The sequence below is a fragment of the Perca fluviatilis genome, chromosome 7 (genome assembly GCF_010015445.1).
Source record: "Perca fluviatilis chromosome 7, GENO_Pfluv_1.0, whole genome shotgun sequence".
Classification (NCBI taxonomy): domain Eukaryota; kingdom Metazoa; phylum Chordata; class Actinopteri; order Perciformes; family Percidae; genus Perca; species Perca fluviatilis.
In genome coordinates this window covers 36,215,064-36,239,298 of record NC_053118.1, presented here as the reverse complement: position 1 = coordinate 36,239,298, position 24,235 = coordinate 36,215,064, and the positions used below count along the sequence as shown (strand labels likewise).

The following is a 24,235-nucleotide window of genomic DNA, read 5'->3' as shown; positions in this document are numbered from 1 at the left end:
ACACCATTATACTCTTGCACGTAAACTGGCATACTCTCTTACACGTATATATGTAAGAGTATAATAGTGTATATGTGAGGTTTGGTGTTGTATGTGAGACCGAGAATGAATTATCGCCTATACGGCCTCTCATAGTATTTCATCAGATGCAGCGCTGACTGCCGAGACTTGTCCCCCGAGAGACAAATGACAGCATTTGTTTAGGTCCTTTAAGGGGACCTTTAATCCTCCTATTGTCCTCGGGTCAAATTTGACCCACTTTCAAATTGTTTCTATAGTAAAAATTTGGTTTTCTTTCAACCAAAATGTAAAAACAAATAAGATGGATGGTTCCATGCAACGCTCTTCACAAGTAAAATAAATGATAAGTTCACTACTTATATTGAATGTGGCTGTTTTAGTCAATTTTATAACATTTGGAGAGAAAAAAATGATAAAAGAACATTGAAAAAAGTGACAAAAATGACGGAAAAAGCTTCAAAAAATATTGGAAAACGTGCTGAAAAAAGTCAATGGAAAAAGTGACCAAAAAGAAATTGACAAAAATGTCAGGAAATGCTTAAAAAAACATCTGGAAAAGTGACAAAAACCCAGAAAAACAAAAAGTTGCATGGTCCACGGGAAGACAACACAATTGTTGATGCTTTTTCTGTATTAATTGTCATATCTGTAATTTTACAACGTCAGATGTTCATGTTAAATGTAGGCCAAAGCTGCTCCAAATAACGAGGTAAAACGTGTGGGAAGACAGAGAGAAGGAGCGCTTCTTTTTGGTGGCGGATGATAAAAGTCTAATTAGGTGCTCTTTGGTGCCGGGGTAACCTAATAGATCAGAAACCAAGGCATATACAGTATATACACACATATATATATATATATATATATATATATATATATATATATATATATATATATAGAGAGAGAGAGAGAGAGAGAGAGAGACAGACAGAGAGAGAGAGAGAGAGAGAGAGAGAGAGAGAAGAGAGAGAACAAAGACAGGAAATTACATCATACTCAAAACCATAGTAAAATGGCAAATGACATCCCTGTGAGCCAAAACCTCAGATCCTGAACGCTCCAGTTTCTGTTTTTTCTACTCTCGGCTCCTTTATGATGTCACACCGAGCCGGGTTTCCATATATGGTCATCTGCTCCAGGCAGGCATGTTGCAGTGTTTACATTACATACCCTGCTACATGTAGCCACATGCTAACGTCAGGGAAAGACAAGGGGGTAAGTGAGCGGCCACAAACTGTAGCTCCTATGGCGCCATTTTGTTAATAAGCCATCACCTCCCGTTAGCATCCCATTGACTCCCATTCCGTTGTTTATTTCTAAAGAAACACGACAATGTATAAAAGGCTCCATTACCTTGTACCTCACGTTATGGCTCCGTAGCAGACGTTTTTATAAAAATAGGCAAACGATTATACGACATAACCATGCGACTTACTGTCGCACAGTAGAGGAATTACCGTATAGTACAGGAGAAGCTCGCAGGCAGTTTGAACTTACATTAGCTGTTTAGGTTTAATGACTAATGTTAACTAGCATGTTAGTGATCAGTAATTAGCCTGTGCCCATGTTATCTCCTTACATATACCTACACTCTCCGTCTCTGTAAGATTGGGAATGATTGAGATTTCTCTTGGCACAGCTACCAGAAGACTTCACACTTTCAGACAGGTTGCTCACGTCACATCTACGTCTTCAAGCTCAGTTGGAGGCTGCTCAGTAACGCTCAGCCAGCACCGGGAAAGAGACTAATATCCTTCACTGGTCTCGGTCCAGAGACACGGGCTCTGTTGGTGCATTTCTTTAACTGTCTATGGGGAAAGCTGAGAGGAAAGTTGTAGACCTCCCAAACCGCGCCAAACCTTTATTTAAATTTGACCATATGGCCATAGCCATAAACAAACTGTTCTTTTATTTCGCCGACTGTTGTTTTATGCTCTATCTGTTCAGGCACTGTTTAAGCACCAGCACTGCTTTAAAAGTATCGTTTCAGTAGGCTATCTGGGCAAAAACTAGGGCTGCACTATATACCGCTTTTTTATTGTTACCACAATATCAACTTGCGCAATAAACACATCGCGGCAAGGCTGCGACACATCGCAAAAGACACTTTGAGATTTTTGGAGTTAGTTGAAAGAGAGTGTCTGTATATGCTGTCTACTGTCTATGTCTGTTTCCAAAAGTCTCCGTTTTAGGGGCTCGGAAATGCTGGAGTAGTGTGGATGCAAGGCAGAAATGTAGCAAAAGTAATTTGGTTTTTAAACCAAAATGTAGTATTGTGTTCATTCAAATATCAATCTACACATTTGTGAATATTTTTTCTGGGACTTCACATTCAGAATACAGGTGTGCAAATATTTTATAAATATTTATGTTAACATACAAGTTAAGATTTTTTGTTCTGCAAGTTCTCACATTGTATTCTACAAGCTCTCACCTTTTGCACCATATTTACCTTCATAATGTAGCCTTTGTTCATTGGTAAAAGCAGAAGTCAACCATTCACACCCACACGCACGCGCACGCGCACGCGCACGCGCACGCGCACACACACACACACACACACACACACACACACACAATCCTTGAAAGCAATGCGTCACTTACCAGGACATAAAACTCTCACAGGTCATTGATAACAGCATCCCATGGTTGTGTGTGTGTGTGTGTGTGTGTGTGTGTGTGTGTGTGTGTGTCTGTGTGTGTGTGTGTGTGTGTGTTTGGTCAAGAAGATATATTTATGACTTCAATAACTGAGATATTTCAGCGGCAGGGGCGTGCCCCTCGTCCAATAATAACCGCCTGTGAAATGTCATCCTGTGACATAAAGACCCTCTGACCCCGCCCCCTCCTGACATCACCGTTTCACACGTCATCAGAACAAAACCGCCTAATAAACTGTGAATTCAATCTGTGTTTATTATCGTTTTCGATTGTCATAACTGTACCCTGACATTTTCTTTGTGCTCTTACCTCTTCATGTGTGTCCTCCTTCTGACCAATCACTGCCTGCTCTCTCCTGATCCCTTACTGCCGTGTTTCTATGGAGATGAGTTGTCTGGGTCTTAATAGCCACCCACCCCTTACCAAACACGCACACACGCACGCACGCACACACAGACACAGACACACACACACACACACACACACACACACACACACACACACAAACACACAGACACACAGAGACACACACACGCACACACACACACACACACACACACACACACACACACACACACACACACACACACACACACACACACACACACACACAGACAGACACATACACACACACACACACACACACACACACACACACACACACACACACACACACACACACACACACAGACAGACACATACACACACACACACGCACGCATACACACACACACACAAACCCAAACGCCTAACTGTTGATTGGCAGAGATTTCTCTTCCTGTTTGTTTGTGAGTTTAATTTATAAAAAAACTTCTGATTTTATAAACTCTTCAATCGTTTTTTTGTGCAAATCTTAATTAGTAAAGTAACTTACAGTTTTTTACAATCACTTTGCTACTAATTTCAGAACCTTGACGTCATTTTTCAAAACTCTAGACCCAAAACTCAAAACGGTCATCACTTGTAACGCTGTCCAATGTTCAAAACATTGCATTGTGCATTCATATCTTTAAATATATCTTGCACATGCACAATCATTGGTTCAAAAGACAAACTGATTGTGAAATACCATTGAAACGTTACTTTAGATCACCCACACACAAGCTACCCATAGTTTCACTGTGGCATCGTTCGTACAATCATTAAATATTGTAGTACAAAATAGGTAATATATGTTTCATTATGGTACTAGATGTAAATACGTCTCTGTAAAAGTACTGCAGTAGTAGAGAGAAAACTACAGACAGTGGATTCATTGACCATAACCTGAAATATATTGATGAAAAACAATACAGTATCACAACATAGGTTTACTTGAATCAAAGCAAAATAATTAGCTACAAAATAGAAAAGACAGTACTGTAAAACATCAAATGCAGTGTTCCTCAACTTGCTTGTACTGTAAAAAGCTAAACAAAGAAGTGATTACTGTACTTCTACATCTTCATCAACTCTGTCTTGTGGATTTGGCCACAGGTTCTCATCTACATTGCAATTAGCGAAACATCTTGGAAAAAACCTTCAGGCATGGCGAACAATGTGGTACAAGTATATATGTATATGTATATATACAGTGCAGTATTGTCAATACTGTAAATAGTCTCAAAGAAACAGTGTCTGATAAACAGTAATACATTACAGTAAAGAATGATGATGAAATATTACATCCATAGATAATGTATGATTGGTTCGTGCTCCAAACTAATTGGTGACAATGAATCTCGTTATCTTGAAACTTTCATGATCTAAACATGGAATATTGTTTGTCTGTTTCCATACAGTCATTAAGAGTAATGCAACAGTTACTTATCATTTTGAGCGGTTGTATCAATTGATAGTTAGATGACTGTAATGGAATGAATAGACAATCATCTGAAATGTAATGTGTGAAATGCTTTTTGAAATAGTAGTACTTTGATGTTAAGTTGTGTCATATTGAACAGGTGATCTTTGTTAAATGAACAAATGATCTTTGGTTTATGTGTATTATATCCAAGCAATTGAAAAAAGTATTAGAGTTTTAAAAAATGTGCATTTTGATCATTGGTTGTGAGTTTTGTGTCCAGAGTTTTGAAAAATTACGTCAAGGTTCTGAAATTAGTGCCAAAGTGATTGTAAAAAACTGTAAATGGTCCGATAAATGTAATGAAGTAAAAAATACAATATTTCTGTCTAAGATGTAGCGAAGAAGAAGAATGAATTAAGCTGCAGATGATTTGGCTTTGGCTGATTATGCATTGAATTATGCGATCGCATAGTCGCGTTTTTCTCAATTTTGGGTGTTTTATTCAATTTCATAGCATTTGAAAAATGTTTTTAAATGTTTTAAAACAGTATCCTGACTAAACTTTGACATAAACCAGCCTGTGATTCACTCAACATCCTCTGATCTGGTGGTCTGGCTATCACCAGACCAAGCTCAATCTTTTAAGATTGAAAATTAGTCTGGGGAGTCTGCTCTGTATTTTCCATTGACATTATATAAAATGGACCACCAGACCCCGTGTCTCTGGACAGAGACCAGTGAAGGATATTAGTCACTGTTCCCGGTGCTGGCTGAGCGTTACTTCGCAGCCTCCAACTGAGCTTGAAGACGTAGATGTGACGTGAGCAACCTGTCTGAAAGTGTGAAGTCTTCTGGTAGCTGTGCCGAGAGAAATCTCAATCATTCCCAATCTTACAGAGACGGAGAGCGTAGGTATATGTAAGGAGATAACATAGGCACAGGCTAATTACTGATCACTAACATGCTAGTTAACATTAGTAATTAAACCTAAACAGCTAATGTGAGTCCAAACTGTGAGCTTCTCCTGTACTATACGGTAATTCCTCTACTATGGGACAGTAAGTTGCGTGGTTATGACGCAATCGTTAGCCTATTTTTATAAAAACGTCTGCTACGGAGCCATAACGTGAGATACAAGGTAATGGAGCCTTTTATACATTGTTGTGTTTCTTTCTTCTTTAAACACTTCAGATGTAAAGTTATTCACTGTCAAAGTGACAATAGGATGCTAACGGGAGGTGATGGCTTGTTAGCATCAAAATGGCGCCATAGGAGCTACACTTTGCGGAGGCTTGCTAACCACCTTGGTGTTTTCTCCTGCACAAGTTGGACATAGTTTAAATGACTCTGTACGCAGTTGGATAGTCCTTCAAACAATCAGACCAATAATCAGGGTGACGTAGCAGCGACAGCGGCATCAGCGGGTGGCTCCACTTCGGTGGCCGCTATGGTGAATGTAAGCAAGAAGCTGCTTGGTCGCTTCTCTGTCGTCATCGTGTTAAACCCGCCAATAGCGTGCCAGGTGGATAAGCCAGTTTGTGATTGGTTCCCGCAGATTTGTAACAGAAGCAGGATAGATAAACGTACAGGTTTCTAGCCTGAGCTGCAGGGTTTATCCAGTCTACTGATCTGAACTATTAGTCATCATAATTTCTGCTTTTTTAACAAAAAAATTAGGTATAATGTCCTTTAAATTAGGATTACAGGACGACAGGAAGACTACACGAGGGTTCAAACATTTCAAACTTTTTAAACCTGTACAACCGTGTTCATCATTTAGTTCATCTTTTATATGTGATCTTGTAATTTCGCTCGTGTTTTTACGGTTATTGTGCCACTGTATATTTTATTGTTGTTTAAATGTAATCTGTTTTTGGTGTGTAAAGCACTTTTTTATTGCTCTATAGTGTATGAACTGTGCTATATAAATAAATTGCCATACAGCAGGTCTGGGAACTTCCAGTCCAGACTAGTGACTTTACAGCTCTCACATCACTTTGGTTTTATTACCTTCACAGCAGCAGACAGAACACAATGTTTTCTCAAAATGAATCTCCTAATTTATATTTGTGTGTGTGTGTGTTCCAGTCTGTCTTGCCCTGTTAATCTGTTAATATTGGTTATTTTTAATGAAAGCTGCTCCTGAATTCATTTGGACATTTATTACTACTTCTCTCACACTCTCTCTCTCTCTGTCTTGTCTGTCTGTCTGTCTGTCTGTCTCTCTCTCTCTCTCTCTCTCTCTCTCTGTGTCTCTCTCTGTGTCTCTGTCTCTCTCTCTCTATCGTCTCTCTGTCTGTCTCTCTCTCTCTCTATCGTCTCTCTGTATCTCAATCTGTCTCTCTCTATCTGTTTCTCTCTCTTTCTGTCTCTCTCTCTCTGTATGTCTCTCCCTCTCTCTATTTTTCAATTTGCTTTATTGGCATGGACAAAGAAAACATGTTGTTGTCAAAGCAGTTTACAGAAAATGCATATATATATATATGCATTATATATATATATAGTACATATCACATATTAAATACAATAGGTGTTACATAGATTCTATATCTATGTAACACCTCTCTCTCTCTCTCTCTCTCTCTCTCTCTTCTATTATTGCTTCAGTCCCATGCACAGTATGATGCCGCACAGACTCAGTCAGGTGTTGCGCATTTATTAGTTGTCTGTCAAATGTGAAACTCATATTTTAAGAAGACAAATTGCCACTCTGTATTTGCAGGGTGTGTCTCATACACAGATGTTCTTGTCTGGTTAAATGAGAGAGAACAACACCACCAAAATATCAAAAATGAAAACAACTCCTAGTACCCCTAGTGGTAATTTATGGTACTGCAGGGGTACGTGAGATTTTTACAAAATGTTTATTTACAAAATATCAGTCATGCATAATTCCTAAAATAATGATACACAAAAATAATGACTGGATTTAGTGATTGTAAACATTTGAAATGTAGCATAGGAGTGTTTTTCAGTACAATGTTGTGGTTTAGACACTGACGGCACAGCTGAATAAACAGTTTAAAGGGGGTACATTATTGATAAAAGTTTGAGAACCACTGCCCCAGAGGGTCACCAGGGGATTCGTGGAAAGATTGTGGAGTAGCTCAGCAAATATATACCACATCTGCAATGTGTGACTCTGTTTGTTCATTCGTGTTCCTCAGGTGTAACGGGACAGGTCCACCTGGACGAGAACGGAGACAGAGAGACGGACTTTGCTCTGTGGGACATGATTGACAACAAAACAAGCGCCTTCCAGGTGAACAATAACATATTCTGTATATTAGGGCTGCACAATATGAGGAATATGTGCGATATGCTATAACGTTACTGAATACGCAATATTACGTGGGATTCACTAGCAAGGACCGTGAAATTATTATTATCTAGTAGGGGTGCATGATATATCGAGTCAATATCGTTATCGCAATATGACGTTGCCCAATATTATATCAAAAGGGGTTGCAATATTTGCAATATTTAGTTTATTTTGTGGAGCGCTGCATCCCGTCCGTTGGCTGTGTGGCTTAGTTGTGTTCGATTTAGAGCCCGCTTGAAATGCTGTAATGATCCTATTTCATTGGCCAGTTACTGTGCCACGTGCACATGTTAGTACACGTCAGCACACGTGACAAACCCTATGGAGCATACTACGTGTACCACGAGAGAGTGACAGTGTAAGTGAAGAAATAGATACAACAAAGAGACAACAAAACAGAACGAATCAGAGAAGCAAAAGAAAAGTTGTGTCCTGTTCTCTTTATTTATTTATTTTATACTGTACAAGCAGTAAAACGTTACATTTTCGTTATTTATTTATTCATGTTGGACCAGTCCAATTTGTCTGTCAGTTGAAATAAACCTTGTATTGTAAGAAAACTTGTTTTATTTGCTATGAATCTATTTTGATGCGTTTTTCCATAACTTTTGTAATTTTGCATATGTTTAAAAATATCGGAATTAATATTGATATCGCAATATCACATTTTGTTAATATCGTGCAACCCTATTATTATCTAGCTCAGGGTAAAGCAAAGTTCACACACAAGCCGGGTATCGGGTCTGCATTAGCTCCTCCTTTATGTTTTATGTTTTATGTTTTCATGTTTTAATTAATTAAATAAACTAAATGGTATGTAATTTAAATAAACTATGAGTTTGGTGATTTCAAAAAACAGAGATAGAAAGAGGTTTTAGAACTTATCCCACTGACACAAAGACAGATTACACATATGTGATGTCAAATTTCTGGACTTTTTTCTGCAAAAAAAAAGTTTAAACTAACATTTTGATATGCCTAAAGCGTTTTATAGTCATGGATCTTACTGTAAGTGTTGATTTAAGAGGCTTAATTGATCAAACAAACAAACTACTCACTGTCGGCTGCTGTCGTCAATTTAAAAAATCAAAACATTATTTTAACAAACAAAAAAATATTTCAAACATTTTATTTATATTAAGTTAATGAAGCGAGATGTTTATTGGCTTTCCCAACTATTAGATGAAATTTACGTCCATGTTCCCTTACGTTGACATTAGGAGATGGGGCATTGCCTTTGGCGGACGTACCCTCGGTTCCAATGGTTATGGGAAACCTGGAAAAGTCATGGAATTAGTAAAATCCTTGAAAGATTTGGAAAAGTCATGACATTTTGTTGAGTTTTAATAAAAGTAATTGTTACAGTAATCTTCCTTGTTTAAGATTTAACATTAATTTTCAGTAGCTGTTGATGTAACGTAGTGCTAATATCTGTCGATGCGTAACGTTTTGTTTACCATCACCTATGTTTCCGTCTCTTCCTTCACGTATACCAGCTAACAGAAATTATGTTTAAATACATCGACAACAACACCAGCGCCTACCAGGTGAACAATAACATATACAGTAGATTAAAATTGTTAGCACATCAGACAAGGTATGTTTTGGGTTTATGGAAAGGAAAAACTACTGGCCTAGTTTTCTTTAAAATTTGGTGGAAGGGTGTAGCATAAACTTTAACATTTATTTTCCTGTAGCTGTTGACGTAACGTAGATGCTAATTGTTGCAACTAAAATATAGATCATGGATCTATTCATTTTTAGACATTTCATTGCAGGAATATTACATATTATACCTTAAAAGTACAAGATCTGAATACTTCTTCCACCCCTGAAACACTGACAGGTGCAACAGACATGAATACTTTCAGTAAACTGAGCTCAGCATGAGAAATGATTATAAAAGCAAAGAACTGGGTCATCTGCATAAAGTCAAATTCTAAAACCTGTATTTTTTCGTTCTGTTTTGTTGCAGATAGTTTTGGTGTACAACAGTTCAGAGGAGCAGCTAACTGCCATCCCTGGATCAACACTGCAGTGGCTGGATGGAGTTCGTCCTCGCGATGTTCCCGTCTGCGGCTTCAAAAACGAGAACCCCATCTGCCTCACAAGTCAGTGGACGAAACTAGAACCAGTTTACTTCAGTCGAACATTGTTGTTCAGTTTTGTACCTTTTCAGTTCAGTTGTTGTCTGTGAATTCTGACCTTTCCAATGCCTTTTAAAGTTATAGTGTGTAGTTTCTGTCTCCCCCATGAGGAAAAGTAATGACAACAACACTGTTGGTGCATCCACATTAAGCAAGCCTTTAGTGATCACGCACTACCCCCAACCCTCCTCTGTGCATTTGCTAGTAGCGTTTATCTCGTCAAAACCAAGGAGGATGGGGGAGCGCTCGTGCACAGTAATGGGATAGACGTATTTTCTGAGTGATCCATGCCATCAGACAGAGGATTTAAAAAAAAGGGGTTGTAATTTTTATGCAACAGAGATACGGTCGGTCCTTCGGTCACTTTCTTTTTTGGATTTTAGTCCTTCTGCTGAACGTGTAGGTCTTTTCTTAGCAGTACAATCACTGACTGAAACATTTCTTGGGCGCTTTTCCGGGTTCTCAGCCATGCCTTCACCTGTTGAAGGAGTCCTCTTAGTCTCCAAAGCTGAGCGCTGTTGTTTCTATTCTCAGTGATGACGTAAAACGCATCACTCGAGCTGCTGCGCGGACCACACCATTTTGTAAACATAGTCACAGTGAGAAATACCGAGAGAGTTTTTTGGAGCCAATAGGCTTAATTAGCTTTGTATCAACTCACTGGCAATGGCTTGAATGTAACCGACGTTCATTTAGATAAAATAGTCGCGCACTACAGCTTTTATAATTCAATATTCATTCATGGTTTGTAACATTTATGTTGTATTATCAGTGTATTAAATTCAGTTGTTTCTCTGAACAGAATATGGGTGCCGAGGTTATTAAATAGTCTCTCTCTTTCTCTCTGACAGAGACGGTCACCATCCATCAGATGGTTTCCATCGTTATCTTCTTCATCTTAATGATGACTCTCACCATCGCTATCTTCATCTACAGGTGAGAGCTGCTGCTGTCTGTTCCCATTAAACTATATCAGCAGTGTTTGTAGGTCTAGTCCACATTCAATAATTTACAAAGACCCAACAATTTCCCCCCCAAGAGCAAGCATTTGGTGCGACAGCGGAGAGGAAAAACTTCATCTTCAAAAATGCAGAAACCTCGGAGAGACCATGACTCTTGGTGGCAGCCATCTGCCGCTGACGGTTGGGACATAGAGAAATATAACTTAAATTTGGTCATTCATATTCAGAGTTGGTCTCTCTCTCTCTCTCTCTCTCTCTCTCTCTCTCTCTCTCTGCAGGAAGATGAAGTTGGAGAAGGAGCTGGTGGCTCAGCTCTGGAGGATTTCCTGGTGCGACATCCAGATGAGCAACATAGACAAGGTGCTGCGCAGCGGCAGCAGGATCACACTGTCACTGGTCAGCACACACGCACACGCACACACACACGCACACACACACACACAAACACAAACACACACACAGACACACACACACACACAAACACAAACACACACACACACACAAACACAGACATACAAACACACACACAGACAATCTCACACACTCTCTCTCACACACACACACACACACACACACACACACACGCATGTGCACACACGTATAATAAATAATGATTTAATTACACATTTTCAGCATGCATATAGAGGAAAACACTCAACAGCCACTGCCCTGACTCAGATGGTTGATGACTGGTTCAAGGATATGGATGAGAGGAAAACAATAGGTGTTGTAATGCTTGATTTCACTGCAGCATTTGATATAATTGACCACAACTTACTGTTAAAAAAACTGGAATATTATGGTTTTTCACGAACTGCATTATTATGGATGAAAAGTTATTTGACAGATAGAAGACAATTAGTTTACTTTAATGGAAGCTTTTCAAAGGTAAGGGTTGTGGAACATGGCGTTCAGATAAAGCAAGCATTTCAATATTTGCTGATGATTCCACTATATATTTAGCAGGAACTGATATTGGTGATTTAAATTTAAAACTACAGAGAGAGCTACAGTCAGTGGTGGACTGGATAAGGAGTAACAAATTGATTCTCAATGTATCTAAAACTACCTGTCTAGTGGTTGGAACTCATTTTTCTTTATGCTCCAAACCAAAACTTGAACTCAGCATAGAGCAAAATTCTGTGGAGCAAAGAGAAGAGGTTAGACTTTTGGGAGTGATGATTGATAATAGATTGTGTTGGGATAGACATGTTCAGAAACTGGTAACTAAAATGGGCAACACTTTGTCTGTTATTAAAAGGTGTGCAAAACACTTTACACCACAGACCGTTAAACAAGTACTTCATGCTTTGTTGTTTCATGTGATTACTGCTCTGTGATTGGTCCAGCACTTCAACAATTAATATAAAGTGATTCAGAACAAAGCGGCACGTGTGGCTCTCTCATGTGGGTTTAGATCAAATGTTGATAAAATGCATGAAAGCCTCTCATGGTTTAAAGTTAAAAATAGATTTGTGTATTCAGTAATGTTTTTTTTACATAATGTTACAACAAACAAAACACCTTTTACTTTATATACAAAACTATCTTTTAGTACTGATACACATCATTATCCAACGAGGCATGCAGTAGGAGGTAGTTTTATTTTACTAAAGTGAAAACCAAATCAATTCAACGTTCAGTTAGATACAGAGCAATGTGTGAATTAAACTCTCTCCCAAATATTATCAAACAACAAAACAGTCAGTATGGTTTTAAAAAATCACTTAAGAAATATTACCTTCAAAGAGATTTAAATATTTAATATCAATTTAGAGAGATTCTGTTATAGGGCTTTTTGTTATATCTTATTTTTTTTAAATAAATCTATTCGGAGTAGTGTAATTTTTATTTATTTATTCATGTTTTATGTGTGATTGATTGCGTTAACTGTAAAATATGATTTGTATTTTCAAATGTTGTGTAATGTGAAGTAATGTCTTTGTGCGTATGGTGTGTAATGTGATGTTGTAAATTGTATTGTCACATGATAGATTGCAGGACCCCAGGAAGAATAGCTTTTAGCTTATGCTGAACCTAATGGGGATTAGACACACACACACACACACATCTGTTTCACTATCTTTGTGGGGACCCTTCAATGACATAATGAATTCACTAGCCCCTTAACCTAACCTTGACCATCACAACTAAATTCCTAACCTTAACCCTTACCCTAACCTTAACCATCACAACTAAATGCCTAACCTTAACCCTTACCCTCACCCTAACCATAACCTAATTCTAACCCTAACCCTAAAACCAAGTCTTAACCCTCAAACAGCCCTTTAACGTTGTGGGGTCAAACATTTTGGTCCCCACAAGGCTGTGCAGACCCCAAAAGTATACTGTATTCTCCGGTTTTTGGACCCCACGAATATAGTAAAACAGGTACACACGCACACACACATACACTCTCAATCACACGCACGTGCACACATACACACACGCACACAATCTCACACACCCTCTCTCACAGAGGAGAAAATCGGCAGAATTTAATGGCGATTTTTTTCTGCCTGGGGTGGAGAAGTTTTAACATTCTGAGTTTATGTTTTGTTTTATTTAAATGCTGCTGAAAATCTGGGCAAAATTCTGCGAAATTCTGCGTCCGCAGATTTCGTCTGGCCCTGACTTGTTTCATTCTTGTGTCTTTTGTTCTTTGTAATATGAAGCAGTCAAAGCACTCTTGACCACACACACACACACACACACACACACACACACACACACACACACACACACACACACACACACACACACAACACACTCTCTCTGTCTCTCTCTGACCCTGTGTCTGTCTCCAGAGAGGCTCGAACTACGGCTCCCTGATGACTGGAGATGGAAACATGCAGGTTTTTGCAAAGACTGGATACTACAAGGTACGTTTGTTGCTTTTCTGTTGTCTGCTGATAGTAATTCCTGAGAGAGTCTAACTACAGACTGTCTCTTCTCTCCGCTCTGTCTGACTACATCCAGCTTTCATCAGTTGTTCAAAACACACAACGTCTAAAAGCTCCTGTGACAAAGGAAGTGATGCCCTTTACATCTCAGAGGGATGGATGCACAAAAGCTCATTTGTTTATCCTCCTAACATTTCACTGAAACATATATTTACCCAGATGTTTTGAAGTGTGGTTGTATGAGCTACTTCTCCATAGTGAGTGTTGTTAGCTACAGTAGATGGCGGCCCCAGTTTGGAGAAGCGGACAGGAGTACCGACACGGAAGCTAAGCAATGTCCTGCATTTTAGACGCCTGAAAACATCTCTATCAGTTTAAGTGTATGTATATTTAGAATATTTTCAGCGCTTTACCCTGGGTGTAAGACAGCCCTATACGACGGGGAACTGAAGCCACTATATGAAAGTGTTTCTATCACATCACTTCTTCAGGATTTGGGTTTGTAGTTTTACTTTAGATTAGATTAGGATCAAGATTTTGTTTTGGATTACAGTTAAAGGTTTGAAATTTAGTGTTTGGCAGCCCAGTGATCTCTCTCTCTCTCTCTCTCTCTCTCTGTCTCTGTCTCTGTCTCTGTCTCTCTCTCTGTCTCTCTCTCGCTCTCTCTGTGTTCTTTCAGGGAAACATTGCCGCCATCAAATACACCAACAGGAAACGCATCGAGCTGAACAGGAAGGTCCTGTTTGAACTCAAACATGTGAGTGTCTCATGGTTCTCAGATTCAGAACAGAGCGACTGATTCAATTCCTCAGCAAAAAAGTAAAGTGAGTGTAGATCTTCTGCAGGAAAAAGGAAGATATATCTATGTATATTTATATAGTTTGTGTACTTTGTGTAGATGCGAGACGTTCAGAACGAACATCTGACCAGGTTCATTGGAGCGTGCATCGACCCTCCCAACACCTGCATCATCACAGAGTACTGTCCCAGAGGAAGTCTGCAGGTACACCTGTCTGTCTGTCTGTCCGCCTGTCCGTCTGTCTGTCTGTCTGTCTGTCTGTGTGTCTGTCTAACAGTCTGTATTTTGTGACTTCAGGACATCTTGGAGAACGACAGCATCACTCTGGACTGGATGTTCAAATATTCCCTCATCAATGACATCGTCAAGGTACATTTCTTTATTAATGTTTTATATCTTCCACACCTGTTCTCAGACTCTTCTACTCTTGTTAACATTCATCATATCTCTGAATAACACTGTATGTACCTGATAACATGTGTATATACAGTTCTCTCTCTCTCTCTGACTGTAGGGCATGGTGTTCCTCCACAATAGTGTCATCGTGTCTCACGGTAAACTCAAGTCGTCCAACTGTGTCGTGGACAACCGCTTCGTCCTGAAGATCACAGACTACGGTCTGTCCAGCTTCCGATCTTTGACCGACTCGGGAAAAGACGCTTACGCCTACTACGCCCGTGAGTCGTCCGTTTCAGCCGTTTGTCCATTCCACTTCTACTGTTTGTTTGATTTATACATCCAGACACTGTTTCAGCCTTTTATCCTGAAAGCTTTTACATGTATTGCTCTAAACATTTGTGCTCCAGTAGCATGTTACAGGAAATTATCTACACATTCTCACATATATTAAAGTGATTTTTTCTTTTATTTTAGAAGATATTTAATGTTAAAAGTCATAGTATAATATGTGGAAAAAAGTCATAGAATAGTATGTCAAAAAAGTAATAATATAGTTTTTGCGGGAAAAAAAGAAGTAAAAAAGTCCTACTATTGTATGTATAAAAAAGTCATAGTATAGTATGTTAAAAAGATTCTTAAAAAATCATAGTATAATATCTGGAAAAAGGCAAAAAAAAGTCATAGATGTCGAAAAATGTCAGTCAGAAAAAAGTCATAGTATAGTATGACTAAAATGTCGTGAACGTGTTTTTTAAATGTTAAATGTTGAAAGCAAGCAGCTGTACAAGAGCTTTGCTTGATGAAATGCAGTGTCTAAAGTTCATATCAGGAACTATATGATTAAATAAGAAGTAAAGAATATTATCAATATGACCAAACATTCAATTAGCAAAAATACTTTGTCCGATCAACATCAAACTCTGATTAAAAGAAACGTAGATACTGCATAATCATATACTCCCCGAAGCTGTAAAATCAACAAAATTTAAAGTTTAATATCAAATCTATTATCTTTTGGCTGCAGAGAGGTTGTGGATGGCTCCAGAGCTGCTCAGGATGGAGTCTCCTCCTCCTCAGGGAACTCAGAAAGGAGACGTCTACAGCTTCAGCATCATCCTCCAGGAGGTGGCGCTGCGCCGAGGAGCCTTTTACCTGGAGGGGGACCCTCTCAGCCCCAAAGGTAGGACCCGTGTATGCAGGGTGCAGTGTGTGGACACTTTGGCTTTTTAAAGGGTCTAATTACCCTGACCGCCCTAAAGTCCCTCTCCGATCACATCTACATTTTTTCTTTTTTAAGATTATTTGGTAACTCTTTAGTAAGTAAGTAAAGTTTATTTGTATAGCACCTTTCACAGATACAAATCACAAAGTGCTTCACAATAAAATGCAATACAACACAAGAAGTCACAATACAAGCAAATTGAAATACAAATAGAAAACATAACAAACAACCATAAAAACCCCTCGACTAAGTAAAAGCCTGCTTGAACAGCAGAGTCTTCAGCTGCTTTTTAAAAGATTCGACAGAATCCACACAACGTAGTGAGAGAGGCAAGTCGTTCCACAGCCTAGGAGCCACTGCTGGGAATGACCGATCCCCTTTAGTTTTAAAATGAGTGCGGGGAACCACTATAAGCATCTGACCTAATGATCTCAGACTACGGGTTGTAGCTGTATCAAATCAGAGATGTAGGGAGGGACTTGACCGTGTGTTTACTTGAAGGTATCTACATAAGAGTGACATGACACTGTCATGACACATGAACCATAACCATAACCATAACTTATTGTCATAAATGTTTATGACTTGTTCTGGCAGTGGTGGCCTAATGGTTAAAGAAGCGAGCTTGTGACCGGGAGGTCCCCAGACCGACAGGATAAAATCTGGGTGGGGGAAAGTGAAAGAGCAGCGCTTGTCCCCTCCCTCATTACCATCACTGAAGTGCCCTTGAGCAAGGCCCTTAGCCTCCAACGGCTCCAATGGAGCTGCTCAGTGGCCAGCAGATCAGACTGTGGTTGTTCCGGGAAGCTTCCGGGTATGAACGTGGAACTGTGTGAATGTGATCAGGTAGTCGTTGCAAATGAGAAATTGTTCTCAATTGACTTACCTGGATAAATAAAGATTAAATAAATATATTTAATAAATAATGTTTATGATACGTTCATGACAGTGTCATGTCCCTCTTATGTAGATACCTTCAAGTAAAGTGTAACCGATTATTTTTGGGGGCTTTTATGGTTTTTGTAGTATACTGGAAATGTCTTTGACCCAGACATGTTGTTTTCCTATCAACTTTTATGATTGAAATATCATCTATAGGCCTAGTGGATATAATTACACTACAGGCGAATAATGTACAAATTGTTTTTACTTAATGTAAGTAATCAACTGGTTAAGTTTCAGGTTGATATCTATTAGTTAATTTTTTTGCAGTGTCTTAGTGTCTTAATTAGTGTATTATGCTAATTATTTTAATTGCCCGAAATGCAACTTTCAGCATCCTAGCTTAATTTCCTCCAGGCCCAGAGGGTCATGGCAAACAAGAATATAAAGTTTGGCTTTGATACCATTTATTTTGGCCGCGATATGGCAAAGTTCGTGTTTTCGTAGCTAGCTACACAAATTAGTTAAAAATAAAATAAAAATGATTTTGATAACATTTTGTCAGGTCGGTCTGGCAGATCAGTCTAGGAGGAGTTAGAAAAAGTAGGTTTATGATAAATTAGGGGCTTGGACCCCTAATTATATACCACCACTTATGTTTAAGTAAGTGTACATGCTCTAATACGTCTGTTTCATGCTGAGGATAGTTTTTTTCTTGGAATGAAGTGGGCTGAACACACAGAGCCTAGAAAAACACATTCTTGGGTTTCATCTTAGTACTTTAGTAGCCACATGCTGACAACACATTTGTTGCTCTAAGAAAACAGTCTTTCCAGGAATAAACTTGAAAAATGATATATGAGGCTGAAAGAATTTGTTTGTTTTCCAGGAAAGTCAAGGTTCTTAATTATTCTTTTTTGGCTTGTCTCTTTTTGGGGGAAAAAGGCCTTCAACTGAGGTCTGATTCTGAGGTGAAGTCAGAATCAGGCTGACGTTTTTTGGAAAGAAAGTTTGGTTTGCAGATTGGCTATAAATACGGGTGGAAAAGAAACTTATTCAGTAGCTCTGTGCAGATACTGTGCAGCTTTCTTCGATGACTTTGCTGAACTGCTGTCTATGATCTGTATTGACTTTGACTGTGTAATTATTGCTGGTGATTTCACCACTCATGATGACAACCCGCAGAATAGAGGAACCAAGGAACTGTGTTGTGTTTTTGAGAACTATGGCCTGACTCAGCATGTGACGGAGCCCACACACAATAAGGGACACATTCTGGACTTGATTATCTCTGAGGGTCTGATCATTTCCAAGGTTGTGGTGACAGATGTTGCTCTCTCTGATCATTCCTGTGTGTTCTTCAACGGTTCTATCTCTGTGCACAAAAGGGTTCAAATAAAGACAATAAGAAAATGATACATCACTGAAAACACCACTGAATCATTCATTCAGCTTTTCTCCTCCACACCCGCCATTTCTGGGGTCTCAGTCACTGAGCTTGTAGATAATTTCAATTGTAAAATTACAAATGTTATTGATGCCATTTAGGTCAAAGCTGTCTCTGTTAAGAAAAGATCTCCAGAAATGTCACACTTGTAAGATCCGAAAAAAGAGAATATGGAAAAGCTGAATGAAGGTGGTGAAAAACTAATCTCCAGGTCCATTATGATGCCTATAAAGAGAGACTTTGCATTTATAATTTGGAACTAAGGAATGCAAGGCGGTCCTTCTTCTCCGATATTATTGCTAAAATTAAAAATAATTCACGTGCTTTGTTTGCTACTGTCGATAGGTTAACCATCCCTCCCATAGCAATAGCATCTGAACTTTTATCCAGCAAGGCCTGCAATGACTTTGCCATCTTCAGTGAAAAAATTCAGAAAATTAGACAAACAATCAGTGCCTCCATAACAGGTACAGGGTATGCGTTGTCACAGTGTTCAAGCAAAATAAATTCCAATATGACACAATTTCAAACTTTAACCAAAATAACCTGGAGGACAACATCTGAAAACCTCCTCCTGTTGATTATTGATATTTAACCAACCGGCTTTTTAAAAAATGTTTCAAATAGTTTGGTTTCAGATCTTTTACAGATTGTAAACACGTCTCTTCACTCACTAATGGACAACTATAGACCGATATCAAACCTTCCTTTTTTAAGTAAAATCATTGAAAAAGCCTTTTTTCAACAACTCAACCTTTTTTTGTCACTAAACAATGTTTTTGATGCCTTCCAGTTAGGTTTTAGACCACATCACAGCACTGAGACGGCTCTTGTTAAAGTATTTAATGACATCCACTTAAATACAGATAGTGGCAAAACTACAGTCTTAGTATTACTCGATCTCAGTGCTGCATTTGACACGGTCGACTACGACATATTACTAGACCGATTGGAAAACTGTGTTGGCCTTTCTGGCTCAGTAATAAAGTGGTTTGAATCCTATTTAAAGAATAGGTACTACTATGTGTCTATAGGTAATTATGCATCTGACCACACAAATATGACGTGTGGAGTTCCCCAAGGCTCCGTTCTGAGGCCTCTTCTGTTTAATATCTACATGCTCCACTGGCTCAGATTATGGAAAACAACAACATAAGTTATCATAGTTATGCAGACGACACACAAATTTACATAACCTTGTCTCCTGGGGACGACAGTCCAATACAAAAACTGGCTAGGTGCATTGAACAAAGTAATGATTGGATGTGCCAAAACTTTCTTATAGTAAATGAAGAAAAAACTGAGGTGATTATTTTTGGAGCAAGAGAGGAACGATTAAAAGTCAGCGCTCAGCTTCAAACAACAATGTTAAAAACAACAGACATAGCCAGAAATCTTGGTGTAATTATGGACTCTGACCTGAATTTTAACAGACACGTTAAGACAATAACAAAGTCTGCCTATTATCACCTTAAGAATATAACAAGGGTTAAAGGACTTATGTGTCAACAGGATGTCGCTATTTTTTTTGCCAGCTTTCCTTCCTGTTTTAGGAAGCAGCAACTGTATTGCGGTTGTTAGGTTAGGTGAAGCCGGGTAACTGAAAGAAATCCAGCATGTTGATCTTGCTTCGTAGTAGCCTACAGGCTGCCGGTCTCACAGAATTCTGTGAAATGAACACGGCCCCTTAACTCAAAAACGGTGGCAGTTTCACAGATTCGCCGAAAATTCTGTGACGGGCCCATGGATGCGATGCATGTAAGTCAATGACAGGCATCATCCGTGGTCTACGCACAGATTAACTGATCACAGCACGTTTCTTTCTGTACAGAGAAGCTGTATACAGCTTTACTATTATTGGTATTTTTAGCCCAATAACCGCTGTTTTAATCAACATTTATTCACCAGATCTTATCATGGTTTAATTGTATTTCTTTTAATGTTATTATTTCGGTCTATTTCGGCCAGGGAAGCTGCTTTGTTGTTTTGTTATTTTTTAAACTATAATACTACATCTAGCAACATATATGTAGATATTATCATAGTATGCATTTCTTTATTTTAATAATATTATTTTGGTCTTATTACTGGTGAAATATTACAGTATGCTGTAAGACAGAACAGATATGATCAGAGTTGGGCGCATGCAAAGCCGATTTCCCACAATGCAATGCCGGCATTCATTTCAGAGAATCAGACAACAATCAGCGGGTCTTTAACGCCAGCATCACTTCAATATACATATATATAATCAGTGGTTTTGTCACCAGCAACAACACGTTGCTCAGCTTTGTTCCAGTAAGTTATGCACCGTAATAACATTTAAAAAAATCTGCATGTATATATCTATGGTCCTTGTAGGCTTAAATTGACTTAACAGCGCCACCTGCTGTTGTGGAGTGCAAATTACAGGACATTTGTTAGAAAATGTACCTGCATTTGTGTGTGGATCTGAGGACATTTGTGTGTGGATCAGCAAGGCGGAAAATTAGTGCCAAAAGTCACGTAACAGTTTTTTGTACTTGTAGAATTGGTTTTGTACTTGAAGGATTTTTTTTTGTACTTGAAAGATTTTATTTTGTACTTGCAGGATTTTTTGTCATTGAAGAAATAAGTTTTTGTATGTGTAAAACATACTGTATTTGTTTGATAGGTAGGTTTCTTATTTGCAGAACAAAATGCATTAGTTTGTGAATGATGTTTTGTATTTGCAAATCACACTGAGTTTGTTTGTGAATCGTTGGGCGTGAATAAAACACGTTTTGTGTGTGTTTGTGTATGTGTGAGGTTTTGGCATGATTCTAACTCCATAGTCCTGTGCCTCAAAGAATATATTTCAAAATACTTTCGCTGGTTTATAAATCACTAAAGGGTTTAGGACCAAAATACATTTTGGATCTGCTTGTAAACTATGAACCACCCAGACCTCTCAGATCATCTGGGACAGGTCTGCTTGCTGCCCCCAGAATCAGAACCAAAAAGGGGGAAGCAGCGTTCAGTTTTTATGCTCCACATATCTGGAACAAACTTCCAGATAACTGTAGGTCCGCAGCACCTCTTAGCTCTTTTAAATCAAGGCTGAAGACCTATCTTTTTGACGTTGCCTTTTTTTAATTAATTGCACTGCATTGTGAATTATATTCCTGTATTCTGTTTTTAATATTTTATTCATTTCTAACTGCTTTTAATGTTTAGTGTAAAGCACTTTGAATTGCACTGTTGCTGAGATGTGCTATATAAATAAAATTGCGTTGCCTTACACTGAATATACAATGATTCTTTTCTTTTACTTTTTTCAACATACGATACTATGTCTTTTTCGACCTTATTATGCTATGACTTTTCAATAATTTTTTTTGACTTTTTCAAAATACTATACGGACTTTTCTTTACTAATTTGACATACTATACTATGAATTTATCAATTTTTTTTAAAAAAAAAAAAAAGAAAAAAATAAAAAAAAAAATATTATTAAAAAAAAAAAAAAAAAAAAATTTAATATAAATTATTTTAAAAAAAAAATTAAAAAAGTAGAAAAAAAAAAAAAAAAAAAATAATATTATATATGAAAATTAGGAAAGGCCGGGGCCCCCCCAAAAAAACACCCGGTGTTTTGTTTTAATATAAAAAAAAAAAAAAAAAAAAACACCACCAACAAAAAACAAAAAAAAAAAAAAAAAAAAAAAAACAAAAAAAAACTAATTTCAGAATGCAAAAAGGAAAAAAAGCAGGATATGAAAACAAGAGCCCAGAGAACGCAGGGAAGACTAATACACAAACGCAGAGACTGTCACACAATGATCTGACACGAGACAAGGGCAACACAGAGGCTAAATACAAGAGGCAACGAGCAAACAAGGGACAGACGAACAACAGGTGAAATACATCAGGGCCGGCAGGACAATCAGACAGGCGGGAAAACACAGGAAGTAAAACTAGTCAAGACAGAAAACCAGACTATGAAAATAAAACAGGAAACCGAAACCTACACAATCATCACATTCAACAGGAAACGGAAACCACAGTACAGAAGCATCAACAATCAATAAGAAAATACAGGAAACAGAAACATACACAATCACAACAGTATAGTATGTTGAAAAAAGTTTTTAAAAAAGTCATAATATAGTATGTTGAAAAAAGTCATAGTATAGTATGTAAAAAAAAAGTCATAGTGTAGTATGTTGAAAAAGTATATAAAAACATCATACTATTGTATGTATAAGAAAAGTCGTAGTATAGTATGTTAAAAAAGAGTCTTAAAAAATCATAATATAGTAAGTTATTAGAAGTTGTAAAAAAGTCATAGTATATGTGGAAAACAGTCTGCCTTTTTTCAATAAACTATACTATGACTTTTTTATAACTTTTTTTGATATACTATACTATGACTTTTTTATAACTTTTTTTGATATACTATACTATGACTTTTTTTTACTTTTTTTGCCATACTATACTATGACTTTTTTATCGCTTTTTTCGACATACAGTACTTTACAATGACAATTTTTTTGACATACTATAATTAGTTTTTTAATGACATAACATACTACACTATAATTTTTAACGAATACTATACTGACTTTTCTTTTGCTTTTTCGACATGCCAAACTATGACTTTTTTATAACTTTTTCGACATACTATACTATTACTTTTTTTCTCATTTTTTGCATACTATAAGAATTAGTTTTTTACTTTCTCGACGTGATATTCTGACTTATAAGACTTTTTCAACATACTATACTATGACTTTTTTGTAACTTTTTTGACATACTATACTATGGGTTTTTCGACTTTATAACTTTTTTCAACATACTATAACTTTTTTTTTTACTTTTTATGACATACTATACTGACTTATTTCGACATACTTTAGCCTACTATGACCTTTTCTTCGACATTATGACTTTTTTATAAATTTTTTATAACTTTTTTGACATACTATACTTTAACTTTTTATGAATTTTTCGACATACTATACTATGACTTGTTTATGACTTTTCAACATACTTTACTATGACTTTTTAACATACTATACTATGACTTTTTCGACATACTATACTGACTTTTTTTTAAACTTTTTTTACATAGTGTACTATGACTTTTTTCGACATACTATGTTATGACTTTTTTCGACATATATGCTGTCTTTTTTTGACATGACTTTTTTGAACATTCTATACTATGACTTTTTAAATTACTTTTTCGACATACTATACTGACTTTTCTTTTACTTTATTCAACATACTATACAATGACTTTTTAAACTTTTTTTCGACATACTATACTATGACTTTTTTTGACATACATCCAAAAAAAGTCTTAGTTTTCTCTATTCAAACTCATTTACATGCCTAGGAAAATAAAAAATCATGTGAAACAAAGTATTCATAAGTTTATTAGACATACAATATTTTGGTCATGGACAGAGAAATGTGAAAGAACACATCTTTATACTAAAACCAATAGATCAATTAAAAACCAGACCAGGTTTATATCCAAACTAGAAATATTTTCCTAAATTCAAAGGAAAAAATTAAATCATAAATCTGTTAATGAAGACACGGACAAAAAAAATCAATTAAGTTATGAACAAATGAAATCAATAGTCTAATATTTCCTAAAAAAAAACCAAGTCAATGTTTCAATTGAAATCAATTGTGACATTTCAAAGTATGGTCAGAA

General features: G+C 37.3%; 1 protein-coding gene across 2 annotated transcripts in view; it reads left to right on the top strand.

The window, feature by feature from the left end:
• LOC120563179 (atrial natriuretic peptide receptor 1-like) overlaps positions 1-24,235 on the top strand; it is a 125,379-nt gene that overhangs the window by 78,410 nt on the left and 22,734 nt on the right. For both annotated transcript variants that reach the window (XM_039807335.1, XM_039807336.1), the window contains exons 5-14: positions 7,633-7,727; positions 9,763-9,898; positions 10,786-10,870; positions 11,175-11,292; positions 13,704-13,778; positions 14,479-14,556; positions 14,698-14,802; positions 14,896-14,967; positions 15,113-15,275; positions 16,022-16,177. In XM_039807335.1, coding sequence (XP_039663269.1) covers positions 7,633-7,727; positions 9,763-9,898; positions 10,786-10,870; positions 11,175-11,292; positions 13,704-13,778; positions 14,479-14,556; positions 14,698-14,802; positions 14,896-14,967; positions 15,113-15,275; positions 16,022-16,177 — 1,083 coding nt within the window. The remainder of the gene's footprint in view (positions 1-7,632; positions 7,728-9,762; positions 9,899-10,785; positions 10,871-11,174; positions 11,293-13,703; positions 13,779-14,478; positions 14,557-14,697; positions 14,803-14,895; positions 14,968-15,112; positions 15,276-16,021; positions 16,178-24,235) is intronic.